Below are 18,020 nucleotides of genomic sequence, written 5' to 3' on the forward strand. Positions count from 1 at the left end.
TACAGCACAAGTTATTTCTCAGAAAGGAGCAATGCTCATCATGAACATAGAGGCATCAAAGTCATCTTCTCACCCCATGCGGCCTGTCACACCCTACCAGTCCACACGTCTGAACAGGAGGCTGAGGAGGCCGCCTCACGCTCACACATACATACCTCTTTGACAGCACAGATGGTGGTCTTCTCTGACTCTGCTTCTGTGTGCAGGGGGTGGGGGGAAGAAGAGGAGGCGGCAGGAGCACATGAGGATAAAACCGGTTTTTACAAAGCAATGCTGTTTGTACCAAAATATTTAATGAATATACTGTTAAAATAAAACCAACAAAAGAAATAGTAATACAATTTTACTGGTTTATATTTGAATTCATAAAGTTGACACACTGAAACTACCCTAGCACAATGTCCACACACCTAGCATTAGATGGGCTTACAGCTATTTTGGTAACTGAACAAGAAAGACACAGAAAGCAGCAAAGGGGATGGTTGGTGGGGAGGGTGTTGCCACTTGTTACCTCCCTTATCACAGATAACCTCAGCAAGCGTTAGTACAGCCAGTAAGAAAAAGCTACAAAACAACCCGAGTGTCTTTATATACAAAACCAGTGCCTCTTGTAAGCAGCCACCTCAACACTGAACGCAGAGAAGAGGACAAAATCATCTGCGGTCAGCCTGTCAGCATATCACTATATAAATTAAAAGTCACAAAGTTTATTTTTTTAAAGGTGCTAAAATCTCCATTCCATAGCTTTGAAGTGAGAACTTGCAGCCCATCTGAACAGTGGGGTTTGCGCCCAGGGATACTCTGAGGAGGGCACAAAGGCCCAGCCCGTCAGGGAGGGACCAGGCCAGGAGGATGGAGACCTTGCAGCATGTGCACCCTGCACTTACACTTACAGACACGCAACTCAGTCTTTCTCATTTGGACAGCCTGTTGTGCAAAAACACTAGGAATCTTGAAGTCAGGGAGCTCTTGCACAGCTCCCGTCATGTTAGGGAGGAGAGCAGAGCCCAATGAAACTTGAGTGAAATTAAGTGCTCAAATAACCACATAATTAAATTGTGCAGATCGGCAGTCCTGGTCTAGAATTTAAACACTTGTCAACTGGGCATATTGGGAAAAATATTTATACACACACACACACACACACACACACACACACACACACACACACGACACATTAAGCAAAATAAGATTTGTCCATGTTATAATCCAGTCTCACAGTCAGTCAAGTCACCCACCCCAGCCTTTTGAAGTCATTTGGCAGCTAATGCTAAAAAATAACAGGAACTATGAGAGTTGCATAGAATTGATCAGAAACATGAATAATGCCAAACCCAAAACCTGTGCATTATACAGCTTAACAAAACTAGGTGGCTTCAAATGCAACTATGAAATCCTCCTATTTAAAACAAAGTGCTTCCCCATGTCTACCTGGGGGACCTTCTGCTGGCATTGAAGCAGAAAAGAATTATTTGAATTTCTGATCCCCTGCCCTGCCCCCACAATATATATATAATATGTATACTTTTTTAAAAAATTAAAGGTTTAGGAAAAAAAAAAAATCAACGGACTGTAGGATCCCCTAACTCTGATCATGTAAACTCAGCCTTTAGGCTGGGTATGGTGTTGACCTACACGGGGAGGAGGCCTGGGAGGTCACACAGAGGAGTGATTAGAATTCTAGAGTGTCCAGAGCATCGGCTGAGCTAGCAGGCCTGTTAGTATCAGTAGTCTTACCCCAGAGGTTGCCTGCTTCATGAGCTCTGGTCCAGTGACCTACCAACATGCGTCTATGGATCTGACTTAGGTACATTCTGGTCCTGGGACAAGTCACAGAATCACACATCTGGCCAGAGAAGGCAACAAAAGGTGTCATGTTTTCTGAAGGTGTTGGGAGGCAGCAGCTGCTTTCAGCAAGTCTCTTTCCCTTGAACCCCGGTTGCCGTCTTTATGGAGCTCAGTGTTCGGTTAAACCACGTCTTCTTGGCTGCCTGCACCTCATTGAGGGCAAGGCCTAAATGGTGCTCCAAGTCCTGCAAGAGGGACAGTGCGCATGAGGATGCTGGGCTCGCTGTCGATGACACTGGCTCCCCAGAGGAGAGCCAAGACAAGAATTCAGTCTATTTACTCTGGAGAGGCCTCGGGAAATTTCCCCAGTCTCAAACTGGCATAGAAATGCCTGGAATGCCTAAGGATTTGGATTTGGGAGCTTTTAGTTAAACTCTAATGTCTTGCCTGGTCTATTTATTAAAACAGTCTTCTACTTTCATGTCTCCCTCTTCTGTCCACCTAATGCATACCAGGCAGACAGCTTCTGCTCTACTTCTGATGCCATCATTTCATTTCGGCAAAAATCTTTAAACTCCCTAGCATGCCATTTGAGATGCTTCACAATCTGGATCCACACACTCTCTTCCAGCCTTAGCACCCTCCATCCCCTACTGCTTGGAAAGGATTCCTGAGGCTCCTGACTGGCCCCTCTCCTCCTCATGCCGCTGGGCATGCCACTCCCTCCGCCTGGAATGCTCACTGTTCTCTCGCTCCTGTTAGCTACAACCCCTGTGCGTTCTTTGATCACAGCACAGCTACTGCTGCCTTGGTGATGCCTTTCCTGATTATCCCGGGTAGTCGCACTACCAGGCCTTAGCTTTGCAGTCCCAGACCTATAACAGGGCCTGCCAAAGAGCAGATGCTGAGTGAATGCGTGCAGTGAGAAAGAATCAGCCCAAAAGCTTTTACCCTGACCTTGGTTCCCTCCATAAACAGTGCTTAGCGTTTAGTGGTGCTGGTGGACTTAGCCAAGCATATAAAGATGACCAAAACAAGCCCTAATTTCTTTATCAGGAAAGGAGGCTCAGATAAATTAGATAATATATTCACAGTCACAAAGCTAGTTAAATGGTGAGAACTGGAACAATAAAAACTTGCATTTATAAAGCCCCCATCATTCTGCCAAGCCTTTTGTGCACACTGTCTTACTTAGTCCTCAAACCAACTCATCAGATAGGGACTCTCAACATTTCCATTTGTAGATAAAGAACCTGAGATGTAGGGAAGTTACTAACCCAAGGTCAAACGGTTCAGTGGTAGAGCCTTGGTTCTAAAGCACTGTCTTCTCATCCCACCAAAAGATTCCAAGCTTTGTGTATCATTCTCCATGTGACAAAGTGGAAATTCCTAAGACAGGGCAAGTACTGAGGAGATATCCACTGGCCAATAACAAGTCCTGTACTTCTTCCCATGAGAACTATGATCAAAGTTTATAAGGTACGGAAAAACCCAAACCATAAAGATAATTTCTGGGGTTTCTAGTCCACATCAGGAAATCCAGCCCGCAAACGCGCGTCTGAGTTCTGTTGCTGTTACCTGTATCTTACACTCGGCTTCCACCAGCTGGAGTTTGGTCTGTGCCAGTTCTAGCTCCATCTCTCTCAGTTGGTTCTTGAGCGTCTCCTTCTCTTCATCTGTGTCCTCATCTAAAACCTCCTTGGTTGAGCTTATGCCTTTTACACGCCCTTCTTTGTTGAAAAATTCCCGGCACCGCTCACAGTCATCCACTTTTTGCTGAAATTGAATGTTAGATGTGAAGAGGCAAAGAAGAAGAACTGGCCCTTTAGGGTGGTGTGAACATATCCTTTGGGGGACACCAAAAGACAGCTTGTCTGTTGAACACTACAGTTTCTGAAAACGTGTGCTCTCTTTGTAAACTGGCAGATAACCTACTGGAAAAGCCACTTAGTATTATATATCTAAAATAATAAAAATATTATTGTCTTGATTCAATAATCTTACTTCCAGCAATCCAGGCTGAAAAATGAAGCTGTGACCAGATAAAAATTTATGTATAAAAATGTTCACTGCAGAATTGGAGACAGGCAAAAAAGTGGATACACTATTAAAAAACAAATTAAGGAAGCACACAGCTCCTAAAAGGTTTTTGAGGAACTTTTTGTAACATTGAAAAATGGATGCATACTGATTGAAAGAAACAGAACACAAAAATGTACATAAATTGTAGTTACAAATAAAATGTATCCCACATTTCATCAAAATAAGATGCCATTAACTGTAAGAAATACCATTTTATGTTCTTCTAAGAAAACATTCTGCCGATTAAACCACAAAAAGCCAATTATAAAATATCCCACTTTCGGAGATGTGAATGTGAAAAAAATGCTTATCTTAGAATGAATGAAATTTTATATGTTAAACACAGAACAAAGACTGAAAGAATACACACCCCAGTGTTAATAATGATGTCATATGTGGGAAATGGATTACAAGGGTTTTTTCCTCTTATTTACTCTTATTTTCCAAATTTTCTGCAAGAATATTGAAGTTTTAGAATCGGAAAATAAATTCTATTAAAAAACAGATCTGGTTAAATATTAACTATGATGGAGGCCAGTGTCATCTTGCTCTAGGTATAATGTTGCTTTGTGCAAACATGGCCATGAGCCCAGAACTTTCCTAAGTTCATGTCTTGTAAGTTGTAAATATGTTGGTGAGGTACCTTTCAGGAAACTGCTTATCTTAGTAAAATTTGACAAGTACTCTAATATAGATAGAGCTTCAAGAAAGAGTACCACATTGTAAAAGCTCCTAAGCTGTCAACAAAACATTGAACAATTAAAGTTGTAAACTGGGCACAATGGTGCCCACCTCAGTCCCAGCAGCTCAGGGTGAGGTAGGAGATCACTTGAGCCCAGGATTTCAAGGCCAGCCTGGGCAACATAGTGAGACCCTGTTTCTAAAAATAAAATAAAAAATAAGGTCCTCACTGTACTTGGATCTGTTATAGCAGAAGGCATGAACTCAGTTGTGGAGTGTCTGTTCTATAGAACAACACTGGAGAGTGACAAGTCACAGCACATGATTCTGACCTCTGCCCTCCCACCTCTGACCTCTGCACTCCCACCACCTCAAGCAAGCCCTATCACTTGCACGACTCCTTCACCTCAGCATCACACTGCTGGCATTGACTGTCTTACAGACATTTGGAAATCGTGGGGCACTTGCACTTTGAGATCTAAAGCTAGAGCTTGTTTGGTTTCATCTGTACACCCTTCCAGAAAAAACAGGCATAATGTTAGTTGTCAACTTACTGAGCCAGGACCTGTGACAGGTGCCTTATCAGGTATTGCTTAGATTCTCTCACTTTTGAAATCAACTGCCTCCCCCTAAAACCTGTTTATACAGCCATAAAATGAAGCAGGTGGTATAAAATCTTTTTGGTAAAGAGAAGTCTTACCCGAATTTTCTCAATTTCCACCTTATTGGCTGTCTGCTGCTTTTCCAATCTTTCACTCAACTGAGAACAAATCTAAAGAAACAAATATAAAACAACAATCTCTTGAGCAATGGTAAGCATCTGCATAAATCTGTAGTGAAAGCTGGAATATGTAAATTGGAATTAACACAGTAGTAAACAGGCTGCTACTGCTCAGGAGGGGATATGAAGTTGATGGGTGAGCAGAGGTTCTTCTAGCTCTGCCGCCTCTGCATTCATTGGCCTAAGACTTGCAGAAACCAAGTAGCACCACACTCAATGGCCAATGGTTTCCGAACACTTGCCAGACTCCCAAGCCAGCATGAGATCCTAGTGTAGGAAGGAATAAGACCATTAAGTTACGTTCTTAAAACTCAACCAGTTGGCCAGGCCCCATGGCTGACGCCTGTAATCCCAGCACTTTGGGAGGCTAAGGCAGGCAGATCATGAGGTCGGGAAATCAAGACCATCATGGCAACATGGTGAAATCCCATCTCTACTAAAAATACAAAAATTAGCTGGGCGTGGTGGCGCCCGCCTGTAGTCCTAGCTACTTGGGAGGCTGAGGCAGGAGAATTGCTTGAACCTGGGAGGTGGGGGTTGCGGTGAGCCGAGATCACGCCACTTGCGCTCCAGCCTGGCGACAGAGAGAAACTCTGTCTCAAAAAAAAAACCAACTCAGTCAGGGAGAGAACTGGTTTAAAACTACACATAAACAAATGTTCGTAATTCTGAATCTGAAATACACCCCAAAATATACTGTGGTTTTAAGTACCTACTATGTGCTGGACACTGTGTCAGGCACTCTACAAACATGGTCTTTTTGAATCCTCATAAAATCCCTCCCAGACAGGGATGATTTTCCTTAGTTTACAACTGAGAATAAGTAAAGCCGCTTGCCAATGCAAGGGGCAGAGCTCGGATTTGAAACCAGAGAGCCGAAGCATTTGGTTTGTCAGGGGGTGGGGGTGGGAATACACTTTATCCAGAGAAACTATATAGCTCAATTCCAGGGTACTGGAACCTACCTGCTTATAGTCACCAATGATAGAACTGTTTTTTTTAATCTCAGATTCTGCCTTGTCAAGTTCCCGACGGCACATTTCTTTTAACTGCACACATAAAAAAGCAAAAGTGCATATGTTAACAGAAAAATAAAGGAAGTTCTGCCACCAACTGCTCAGTGCTAGGCTTCCCGAAGGGTGCCGAACCAAACCCTGGAAGTGCTCTAATTCAACTACTTCCTTCCTTCGATCTTGGCAGCACTAATCTCCTGTTTCGGATGCAGGAGAAGGAGAGAACAGTCAAAACTTCCAGAATTTCAGATCAGGGCTTCTGCTGAAGGTCTTCCCGGCCAGTACAAGCCAACTTGTGGACATCCACTGAGATGGCAGCACAAACCGGACATAAACCAAAGAGCTCATAAGAGGACTGCAGATTTTCAGCATCTCATGGTTTATGTAAAAAGGGCTTTGCCGTCTCTCACCCCAGCCAGTCTTGCCTCCTGGAGAACCAGGGTGGGAGACGGGAGGGAGGTTGCTTCAGGGTGTACAGCACCCAGAGCTCTTCCCATGACTGCAGGTCCGTGTCTCCAGTAACCACGGAGCACTGGCTCAGAACGAGACTTCCTGAGCTTGCTCTATGAGGAAAATAGCAGAGGACAAGTAGGGAAAGAGCCAGGCATTATATGATGTGTGCTTTCCTTCTGCAGAAATTCTACCCCCTCTTCTTTGTTACAGTCAGAGGCTGATACACAGAAATTTTCCTTCCCCAACAAAGGATGGGCTTTGACCCACTGTCTCCTCCTAGGCTTTAATTAGGAACCACTGGACTTCACATAGTAGGAGAAAAAAAAGTCTTTGAACAGAAACTGAAGCCAACTGTCTCCAGGTTTTATCGTGCCAACGTGAAGCCACACGCTGAACTCCTAATTCCCAAGCATTTGCAAGACAGAGGAATGTGAGACAGTTCCCTCACCTGGGCAGACTCTTCTTCAAGACGTCTTTTCTCTTCTTCTGCGTCAATCAACTTCTGTTTGGTCATCAGCAGCTCCTTATTCAGAGCATCTGCCTTTTCCTCAGCCTGAAACATTTAAGATATGCTGTCACAAAACAAGAACAGAACTGCAAAGAGTTTACATTACTTAGCATAATCCCATTTTAAGATGATGGGGAAACTGATTCAGAGAGGGGAAATTATATCCTCAGGGTCATCGCAATGAGAATACACTCAGCAGAAGTGCCTGGCCCAGTCTCTCGCTCAGAGGTAGTGCAGGGCAGTAGTTAGGAGCTTAGCCTTTGGCATCAGACAGCCTGGGCTCAGTGCCCATTGTTCACTGACCATGTGCCACTTGGACAAGTCATTGAGAACCTCTCTAAGCTTCAGGCTCATCTGAGGGATAAGGCATGAAAAGCATTCAGCACAGTTCCTGGAATACAGTAAACACCAATAAAAGGTAGCCATCATTATTATTAATAAACTGGTTTGCCTCCTGCAAACTGTGTTTCCTCTGCTTCATCCAACCCATCTGGCATTTTTCCCTTATTACCTGATAAAGGACGCTGCCCCTTTCCTGGCACTTTTTCTTTCTCCACCCCAGTCTTTTTTTTTTTTTTTTTTGAGACAGTCTCACTCTGTTCCTCAGGCTGGAGTGCAGTGGTGCAATATTGGCTCACTGCAATCTCCACCTCCCAGGTTCAAGTATTGTCCTGCATCAGCTTCCCAAGTAGCTGGGATTACAGTCACCCACTACCACATCTGGCTAATTTTTGTGTTTTTAGTAGAGGTGGAGTTTCACTATGTTGGCCAACCTGGTCTCGAACTCCTGACATCAAGTAATCCACCTGCCTGGGCCTCCCAAAGTGCTAGAATTNGTTTCAAGTAATATGGCTCCCAAGTTTTCAGGGTGTTTGTAAGATGCTCATATGAAGATTATTTTTAAAAGACGCTTTTTGACTGTTTTGTTGTTTTTTTTTTGAGACAGTCTCACTCTGTTGCCCAGGCTGGAATACAGTGGTGTGATCTCAGCTTACTGCAATCTCCACCTCCCAGGTTCAAGTAATTCTCCTGCCTCAGCCTCCTGAGTAGCGGGGACTACTGGCACACGCCACCATGCCAGCTAATTTTTTGTATTTTTAGTAGAGACAGGGTTTCACCATGTTAGCCAGGATGGTCTCGATCTCCTGACCTCGTGATCTGCCTGCCTCAGCTTCCCAAAGTGCTGGGATTACAGGCGTGAGCCCCAGTATTTTTCTAAAGCATGCAGGGGCATGGTGGGCATATCTGTGAGTCCTAGTGAAAACGATATGCTTTTGCCTGACATATGAGTTCCTGGTGCTGGTCACTCAAGGACTAACCACAGAGGGTCTCTGCTGGGCTCCTTATGTGGATGGAATGGAATTTCCCTGAAATTCTGACATCAACTAAAGTCGTGTAACTGAGCCACTGGGTTTTTCCACTGTAGTCTACTTCCTTTCCTGTATCCTCTTTGGAAGAAACAGGTTCCAGAGAGCTGGGTCCTTACATGGAGAACTGAGAATGGCATAATATGCAAATTCCAAAAGCCATTAATTACTGGCAAACTGCACATGCATGCAATTAAATGGGGCCCTGCAGTTATGTCCTTTGTGGGGAGTACCTTATCATCTCCTTCTCAAGCTCAAACCCAAGAAGCAATCAAAAAAGGAAATGAAGAGAATCAAACGACAGGGAAAACAACTAGTAAGGAGAATGAAGTCCTGTTAAAGATTCTATTTTACTTTAACCAATGGAACAACCTATCCTCTCTCCCTTGGACTCGGTTATCATCTTTTGAGCATGACACTGGAGCATGTGCCACACGCTTATGTTCTGTCCCTTTCTCATCATCACTACCATGGCAGATGACAGTTAATACTAAGACTGCTTGATGATGAACTGGGTCTTCTAACTCAACAATCTTCCCTGCCCAAGTTTACAAAGCAGTTAGGTGGGAAAGTGATTTCCCCAAGCTCTCACCAGCATGTGAGATAGCTGGAAGCTGAAACCAAGTCTTCTGACATTGAGCCCAGCATTTGCACCACCATTCCTACAGCTGACTCTCAATGTCATGCCAATGGGAAAGTGCATAGAGGATACTGGCCTGACCCAACCAGGGACCTCTAATGGCACCACACTCACTGCACATTCTATTTACATCAGCATATGAGGAGAGGGCATCTGGTGGTGATAAACACAAATCCAGACTTCTTCCAGGCACAAAGGATTAACAGGGACCAAAAGTTCATCCTCCTACTATAAACAGAAAACTGGATAAAATATATGAAACAGCTATTTTCAGACAGAACAATAAATGCAGAACTGAGGTTTCTGAAAGCAAAAAAACAAACAAGGTCCTACTTTCACCCTGGCCTTCTGCCTAGGTTCCAAGCAGAGCATGAAAGCCTCAAAGGCTTAAGGAGGCAGTTAGGAGGTCAGGATGGCTGGAAGGCATGGGATAGGGCTCTGGAGAAGAGGGAGCTCTAGAGTAGCTTATCAGGCAGCACAGGGGATAAAATGAAATAATGAAAATATCCAATTAAACCAAGGAATATAGAAAGAGAAAAAAATGCAAAGAGGACAAATAGAAAACAAATTACCATTTGGACAAAACAAAAACCCATTTTAAATGTAAAGACACAGACACATTAAAAGTAAAAGGATGGAAAAGATGTACATACTCCACAATACCATGAAACTGGACTGGCTATAGAAATGTCAGATAAAGCAGGTTTCAGAACAAAGCATATTATCAAGGACAAAGAGGGACATTTCATATTGATAAAGAGTCACTCCATCAAGAAGGTGTAACAATCCAAAATGCATGCAGAAATTCAAATTAAATGAAACAAATCCCTACACAACAGAAAGGAGAAAAAGAAAAATGCATAGTTAAGAGTCACAGAAAATTCCACTGTGCTCTCTCAGTAAGGGACAAAACAAGCACAGAAAATCAAGTTGTTCTATCTAAGACTTGAACACTGTCAATCAATTTGACCTAACCCAGTACACTGCACTCATAACAGAACATGCATACTTTCCAAGTGCATGTGGTATGTTCACCCAAACAGACTATATGATAAGCCATAAAATAAGTAATAATATATTTTAAAAGGATTAAAATCAGACAGGATATAATCTCTGATCGCAACAGAATTAAATGAAAAACAACAGAAAAGTTTCTGGGAAAAAGAATAGTTGGAAATTACATTACATACTACTAATAAATTTACATAAGTAAAAGAATAAATCACAAGAGCTGAATGCTGAATATTACGAGCTGAATGAAAATAAAAGGCCAACATATCAGAATGTGTGGAATACAGCAGAAAATAGTGCTTACATAGATTTATGATTTTTCTTGTTTTTTTTCCCCTTCAAAGAGACAGAGTCGAATTCTGTTGCCCAAGCTGAAATGCAGTGGTACCATCATAGCTAACTGTAACCCTGAACTCCTGGGCTCAAGCAATCCTCCCATCTCAGCCTCCCAAGGAGGTGGGGCTACAGGCATGTGCCACCATGCTCAGCTATTTTTCAAAATTTTTTTGTGGAAACGAAGTCTTGCTATGTTGCCCAGGCTGGGCTCAGACTCTTGGGCTCAAGCAGTCCTCCTGCCTTGGCCTCCAAAGTGCTGAGATTACTAAAGGCATGAGCCATTGTGACTGGCTGAGATGAATAATGTTAAATGCTTATTTTAGAAAAGAAGAAAGGTTCAGAGTTATTCAAACTTCCTCTTTAAGAAGCCAGAAAAAGCAAAGGAAACCCAAAGAAAGTAGGAGAAATAAAAAGCAGAAATCAATGAAACAAGACAACAGAGAAAAATAAATAAAACCAAAAGTTGAATTTTTTTTTTTTCCTGGGACAGGGTTTCGCTATCACCCAGGCTGGAGTGCAATGGCGTAGTACCTCAGCTCACTGCAACCCCTACCTCCCAGGTTCAAGTGATCCTCCTGCCTTAGCCTCCTATGTAGCTGGGACTACAGGCACATGACACTACAACTGGCTAAGTTTTGTATTTTTGGTAGAGACGGCGTTTTGTCATGTTGCCCAGGCTAAAGCTGGCTTTTGAAAAGATTGACACAATTGATAAACTTCTACCTAGGTTGGTTATAGAAAACAGGGAAAAAGATAGAAATGATGTACATTAGGAATGAAAGAGGGAACATCTCTAAGATCTTATAAACATTAAGAGAATAAGGAAATATAAACAACCTTATGTGAATACACTTAAGATCAAATGGATAAATTACTTGTAAGACACAAATTATAAAAACAGACACACAAAAAATTAGAAAATTTGCATAGCTTCATATACAGAAAAAGAATTCACCATTAATTTCCTGCAAAGAAAATTTCAGGTCTGGGCCGGGTGTGGTGGCTCACCCCTGTAATCCCGGCACTTTGGGAGGCCGAGGCGGGCGGATCACTTTACAATAGATTAAAATATGCACATGTCTTGTAAATTGAAAACTAAAAAACACTGCTGCTGAGAGAAACTGAAAAAGACCTTAATAAATGAAAATTTTAACATGTTCTGGATTGAAAGCCTTAATTGTTATTCAGATGTCAATTCTCTCCAAATTGATTTACAGATTCCATGAACCTCACTCAAAAACCAGAGGCCTTTATTTCTAGAAATTGACAAGCTGATTCTAACACTGATATGGAAATACAAACAACAACAAAGTCAAAGAACTCTCACATGAACTGATTTTAAGATTTTTTATAAAGCTACAGTAATCAAGGCAGGACTGGCTTAAGGACAGACACACAAATAGATGGAGCAGACCAGAATTAAGAAGTGAACCTGCACATTTAGGATCAACTGATTTTTAATAAAGGGGCCAAACTAATTCAATGGAGCAAGTTCAACAATCTGCTCAAGGTCACAGAACTAGTAAGCAGTCAAGGCAGAGTTCACATCCTGCCAGCAGGTGGGCTCACCAGCCAGTTTCCTTCACTCTCACGTCTGTCTCAACACAGAGGAGCGATCCTGCTAGAGAGAACTCGGACATGGTCCTGTCAGTTCTGCAGGGACCTTCCATAGGTTCCCTCACATCCTTTCAGCACCAGTGTCAGGTCTAGTCATTACTCCCATTTCATACAGAAAGCTTGATTGGGGTCACCTAGGGATTAAGTGGCTGACTTGGAATTTCTCCACAGCTGCTGTGTGAAGAACAGCAAAAGTGACAGGTGGTGAATAACAAAAGTGATGTATAATCAACTGAAAATATAAGAGGGCTCTGCAAATTTTAATGCCTCACATCAGAGCTTTTCTCTGAGATGCAGGAAGGAACGAGCTCAAAGGAATAAAGTTCTTTCAAAAACTTAAGTCCCTAAAGTAAAAATATAATGAAAGGGCCCCACAGTCCTCCCTTCAGTGAGGAAGAATCTAGCTGATTTTCAGTGATGACTCAAAAGAAACTAGAGAGAAGTCTGACTTGGGAAAGGAAAGGGAGTGTGGGAAAGGTGTGTCTCTGCAGCATTTTGGGTGACTGCAGGATGGGCCTTGGTGTAATGCTCCTGAGCGCAGCCATCAGCAGGAGCTCTCCCCGCTGCCTACTTAGGAGGGTAAGCTCTGGTGTCAGGCCTTCAATCTGAGGGCTTGGCCACTATCCGAGGGCTTGGCCACTAGCTGATCTGTATAAGATATTTAACCTCTTTTTGCTTCAGTTTCCTCCTCAGTTAAACAGGGATCATAATCATATCCCTTTTACAACATGAGCTACTCTGAGGATTTGACAATAATATAGAAAGCATGTAAAACAGTGCCTAGCACTTGATAAGTCCTCAAGAAATGTTAGCTCTTATGTCACAATCCCTGATCCTCATGTTTTTGATATAGTTATGACATCGATTCATAGCTCCTTGTCCCGTATTTACTGTGGAAACAGGGTGGCACTGTAAAAAAAAAAAAAAAAAAAAAAAAAAAAAGCCTGGGCATTCTAGTTCCAAGGGCCTGGCTCTGCTTCTTCCTGGGTGCCTTCACCTTAGTCTCAAGTTTTATAGCTATTAAAAAAAAAAATCCTCATCCATAAACGAAACTTATGTTACTGTCCTCTCAAGGCTGAGGTAAATGTAAGAGAGATGAACGTTTAGTAAAATGCTTATCATAGTGCCTGGCACTACAAATCATCAGTAAATGGGGGCTCATATTATAATTTTTATTATTTTGCACTCTTAATATCAGGAATAAAACCTAGTTCTCTCCCTACTGTGTCAGGATAAGACAACTTAAAAAAGGGTTTATACTGTTTAGGGGCAGGTTTTAAGAACATAAGTAGTCTACGACTCACTAGTGGGTGTCACTGTTAATACTGGGCCTGTAAGAGTGGAAAATGCAACAGCTCAAACGAAAAATCTACTTGGAATTTTTGCCTAAGCTGCCTGTTAATTTCATTGTAGGACACAAAGCCTCCTGTTCTGGACTCATATGTTTTTTCTTTTCCTTTTCTACCTCCTTTCTGCATGACCCACAGTTGCTATGAGGACCATGTCAGGTGCACACCTCTGGCCCTGCTTCAGCAGTCGCTCTTCCATGTACACCTGTCTCCTTCCACTCACTAGGCAGAAATACCTGAGCAGGGAGAGAATGATTCATATAGTGTTTCTACAAAGAGCAACAGGATATGCTGGAAATTTGCACTGCAGGGAGGAAACTCAACCCTGATGAGTAGACTACGTAAGCCAAAAAGCCATCAAAAGAGCTCAGGTTCTGGTCATTGAGCGCTAATGACCCTGAAACATTATCCCTGCAAAAACTGGAAAGAGGAGCCTTCCCCATTATATGTAGCTATTTGTAGGTGACAAGCAGAGGGAGCTAACACTGCCTATGCCTAATTTTTTTTATGAGGCTTTCATATATATCTAATTATGTAATTCTCGCTATACCCTGTGACATAGCTATTATTCTACCACCCTTCATTTTACAGGGTGTCTGAGATGAGCTGAAAGTACAATAGTTGGCATTAGAATCCAAGTCTACTCTACATTTTCTAAACTGGTAGATACCGTGATCTCTTTCTCACCTGTTAACCACTTTAAGAATCTGATGAAACCATAGACTTTCTACCTATAAGAACTGAACGAAAGCAAGGCTTTTCAATGAGATGCATGAGTACACAAAATTTTCATAAGCTTCTGGTGGATGTCAAGGACATCCTGAAATTCATGGACCCTATGGGGTTCAGTGCATATAATGTAAGATCACGTAAAAATCCTCAACAGCCTGAGCCCATCCCTAGAACTTTAGGAAACCAACGAGCAGAAAGGTAATTAATCCTAGGAGCCTGGTAGGGAAACCTAAAGGGTTGGCAAACTACAGTTCAAGGGCCAAACTCAGCCTGTTACCTATTTTTGTAAACAAAGTTTTTAATTGGAACACAGCCATGCTCATTCATTTGCATATCATCTATGGCTGCTTTTGCTAAGTAGTAGCAATGGAGACCGTAGGGCCACAAAGCCTCAAACACTTACTATTCATCCCTTTACAGAAAATGTTTGCCAACCTCTGACCTAAATCAAGACTGAGAGATTATACCACTTTTTCCAAGGTTAGTTTGTAGTACAGAAAATAGAAAAAGGTTTCTGCCAGGAAAGACATCATTCCAAAACGTTTAAGATTAGAAGCAGCAAAGAAAAATGAAACATCTGCCAACAGAAACTCCTGATGAAACTGCAAGTTGCTGAGGTACTGAGCTGCATTCCAACTGCTAATGCTTTTTCAACAGGCACCAAATATGTAGGATAACAAAATCTCTTCTTGTCTGAAGGGGGGAGGTTAAGGAAATTATGATGATTAAATGCTCCCGCCAATTACAGTAATGTAAAAATTACAGGTCTCTTAATCAAACGTTTGGGAAAGGAGCTCAAGATTATATGCACAATAAGAAAAGAATGTGGTAAGGAGGGCTTTGTGAGAAAACAGATAATTTCTGGAAAAAAGGAGAAGTGACACTGATAAGCAAGTTGTATCACAAGAGGGAAACTTTACAGGTGGCTGGATTAACAAACACTAAAATTTAAGGATTTCCCCTGAGGGGAGAAGTCAAGTGTCTCAGTGTGATCTTCCCGATCTTTCCCTCAGACCCAAGGGACTTACGTTATCCAGGTCCTTCCTTAGTGCAATCTTGCTGGTCACGAGTTCATGGGCTAAGTCATCGTTTTCCTGTTCCAACCGCATGTTAGCTTCTTGTAGACGCCTATTTTCCCGCTGAAGGGTAGAAAGAAACCAGTTACAGACACATAAAAATCAGGTGGAAATGACAATTTCTCAGGGCTAAACCTCAAAATAAATTTCTAAGTCCTATGGAAATAAGAGGCACGGCTGGACCTGATGTGTTTCCAAATCAATAATTTCTTATTTTCTAGCTCCATAAATTAATACTTAACTGATTCAAGTGACCTTGTCAAGTGGCTACTATTTACTGTGACAAAAAACCACTGAACTATAACAAACCAGGCAGCTGGTTTGAAGCAAAAACAGATCCTGCTTGCTAATTTGCAAACTCAAACTGAAACCTGAACTTACAAACAGAGGAACTGATTTTTAAAAAGGACTCAGTAAAGCTAGTTACAGGCACAATCACATGAAATGAAAGGCTGGGAGCTCATCACATGTAGGGCATAAGCAAACAAACCTCAAATCGCTCGATGGGGTCTTCTTGCTGGGCCTGCTGTTCCCTCATGGTGTGATATTCCTTCTCATATTTTTTCAACTTCTTCTGACTAATCTGTAGTATAAATCACAGGGCAAATTAAGAAGTATAAGAAAGTAGTGCGTACTTCAGTGCCTGCAATGAAGACCAAGACTTCTGGTGGCCTGGGCAATCTCGGTCATGGACGTGGTGTTTCCTATTTTTCTGGAGGGAAATCATCAGGGTAGGGTATAAGCCCAGGACCCCAAATTTTCAATGCGTTCAGAGTTCTGCTGGAGATGTTTGGTTCCTAAGGCTTTAAATGACAGTATTAGAATGAACACCCTATAGATGGCTCCTCCTATGAGTTCTGGGTCCTATCTGTCCCTAAGAATTATAAGCCACCATTTTATTTAGCATCTACCAGCACTGCTGCTAAATGCTTTAAATCTGTGACCTCACAACACGTCCACGAGGTGTGCTATTCTCATCCTCCTCTTATAGTCAAGTTAACTGAGGTATGAGGAAGCTGGTTATGAAACTTGACCAAAGTCATACAAAAGGGACGGGGAGATCTGGGATTTGAGCCCTGGCAGTTGTACTTCATCCAAAGTCCTCACTATCCTAGCACCTCTCTATCCCCTTTCTTCTCTCTACCTCCTCTGTGCTGCTTTCAAAAATTATCTCTACCCCTAAAAACACAGCTCTGCTGACTACTCTGCTTAGATGCCCTCTCACCCCATCAGATGATTGTTCTCTCTCAAGCCTTTTCTTACCCACCATTGCAAACCACAGGCCTGTATCTTCACCTCTGTTGCTTCAAGACCTCCGCCTCCTTATTGTAAGTCAGGCCTTTGCTCTGACTACTCTATGAAACAATCCTCTTGAAGGTCACCAGTGGTGTCTTTTTACTCTGCCCAGTGAGTCTTACAGCTCCCAACTAAACTTCAAAACTCCTGGAATTTTTTTTTTTTTGAGATGGAGTTTCACTTGTTTCCCACAGTGGAGTGCAATGGTAAAATCTCGGCTCACCACAACCTCCACCTCCTGTGTTCAAGTGATTCTCCTGCCTCAGCCTCCGGAGTAGCTGGGATTACAGGCATGTGGCACCACACATGGTTAATTTTGTATTTTTAGTAGAGATGGAGTTTTTCCATGTTGGTCTGGCTGGTCTCGAACTTCTGACCTCAGGTGATCTGCCTGCCTTGGCCTCCCAAAGTGCTGAATTATAGGCCACAGTGCCCGGCCCAAAACTCCCTGACTTTCATGCTTTAACATGACCAATCCACTCTGCTTTCTTCTAGAAAATCTTTTCTCCCTTTATTTACTTGGCTTTCCTTCTACCTAACAGGTTTCCTCCCTTTACTTGTTGGCTCCGTCTCCTTCTTCAAACTAAAGTATAACCAAGTGCAACATACCTTCCAGATGCAATTGCCGTTTCTTTTCCTTTTTGAGATGGAAAGATATAGTGAGACAGAGACATTGAGAGAGAGACAGGCCCTGTTTTTCCCCTCTCACCCAAGCTGGAGTGCAGTGGTGTTATCTCAGTTCACTGAAGCCTTGACATGCTAGGGTCAGCTGATTCTCCCAACCTCAGCCTCCCAAGGAGCTGGGACTGCAGGCACACACCACCACATCTGGCTGATTTTTACTTTTTTGTAGGAATGGGGGCTTTGCTATGTTGCCCAGGCTGGAGACTATCTTTCCTTCCTCTAAACAGCTAACCTTTTCCTATGGTATTTTTTTAAATTACCTGTTCAAAAATTATAGGATAGAATAGAAAAGTGATAAAAACAGACGTGTGTAATTTAAAGGCTGATTATGGCTGGGTGCAGTGGCTCACACCTGTAATCTCAGCACTTTGGGAGGCCAAGGCAGAAGGATCACTTGAGGCCAGGAGTTTGAGACCAGCCTGGGTAACATAGCAAGATGGTCTCTACAAAAAAATATGAAAATAAGCCAGGTATGGTGGCATGGGCCTACAGTCCCAGCTACTCAGGAGGCTGAGGTGGGAGGATCCCTTGAGCCCAGGAGGTTGAGAATGCAGCAAGCAAAGACTGCACCACTGTGTCCCAACCTGGGTGACAGAGGGAGACCCT

General features: G+C 42.6%; 1 protein-coding gene across 5 annotated transcripts in view; it reads right to left on the minus strand.

Annotated features, from left to right (window-relative positions):
• Positions 1-271: 271 nt before the first annotated feature.
• Positions 272-18,020, minus strand: part of RABGAP1 (RAB GTPase activating protein 1) — a 178,395-nt gene continuing 160,646 nt past the window's right edge. For 3 of the 5 annotated variants that reach the window (XM_017548364.2, XM_017548366.2, XM_037745643.1), the window contains 7 exons: positions 15,925-16,017; positions 15,387-15,497; positions 7,247-7,351; positions 6,298-6,381; positions 5,252-5,323; positions 3,367-3,564; positions 1,555-2,033 (listed from right to left, as the gene is read on the minus strand). In XM_017548364.2, coding sequence (XP_017403853.1) covers positions 1,911-2,033; positions 3,367-3,564; positions 5,252-5,323; positions 6,298-6,381; positions 7,247-7,351; positions 15,387-15,497; positions 15,925-16,017 — 786 coding nt within the window. In that variant the 3' untranslated portion in view covers positions 1,555-1,910. Of the gene's footprint in view, positions 2,034-3,366; positions 3,565-5,251; positions 5,324-6,297; positions 6,382-7,246; positions 7,352-15,386; positions 15,498-15,924; positions 16,018-18,020 lie in introns of all 5 variants that reach the window. The other 2 variants (XM_017548365.2, XM_017548363.2) reach the window with 1 other exon arrangement.

This window comes from Cebus imitator, unplaced genomic scaffold (genome assembly GCF_001604975.1).
Source record: "Cebus imitator isolate Cc_AM_T3 unplaced genomic scaffold, Cebus_imitator-1.0 Scaffold206, whole genome shotgun sequence".
NCBI classification, from domain to species: Eukaryota; Metazoa; Chordata; class Mammalia; order Primates; family Cebidae; genus Cebus; species Cebus imitator.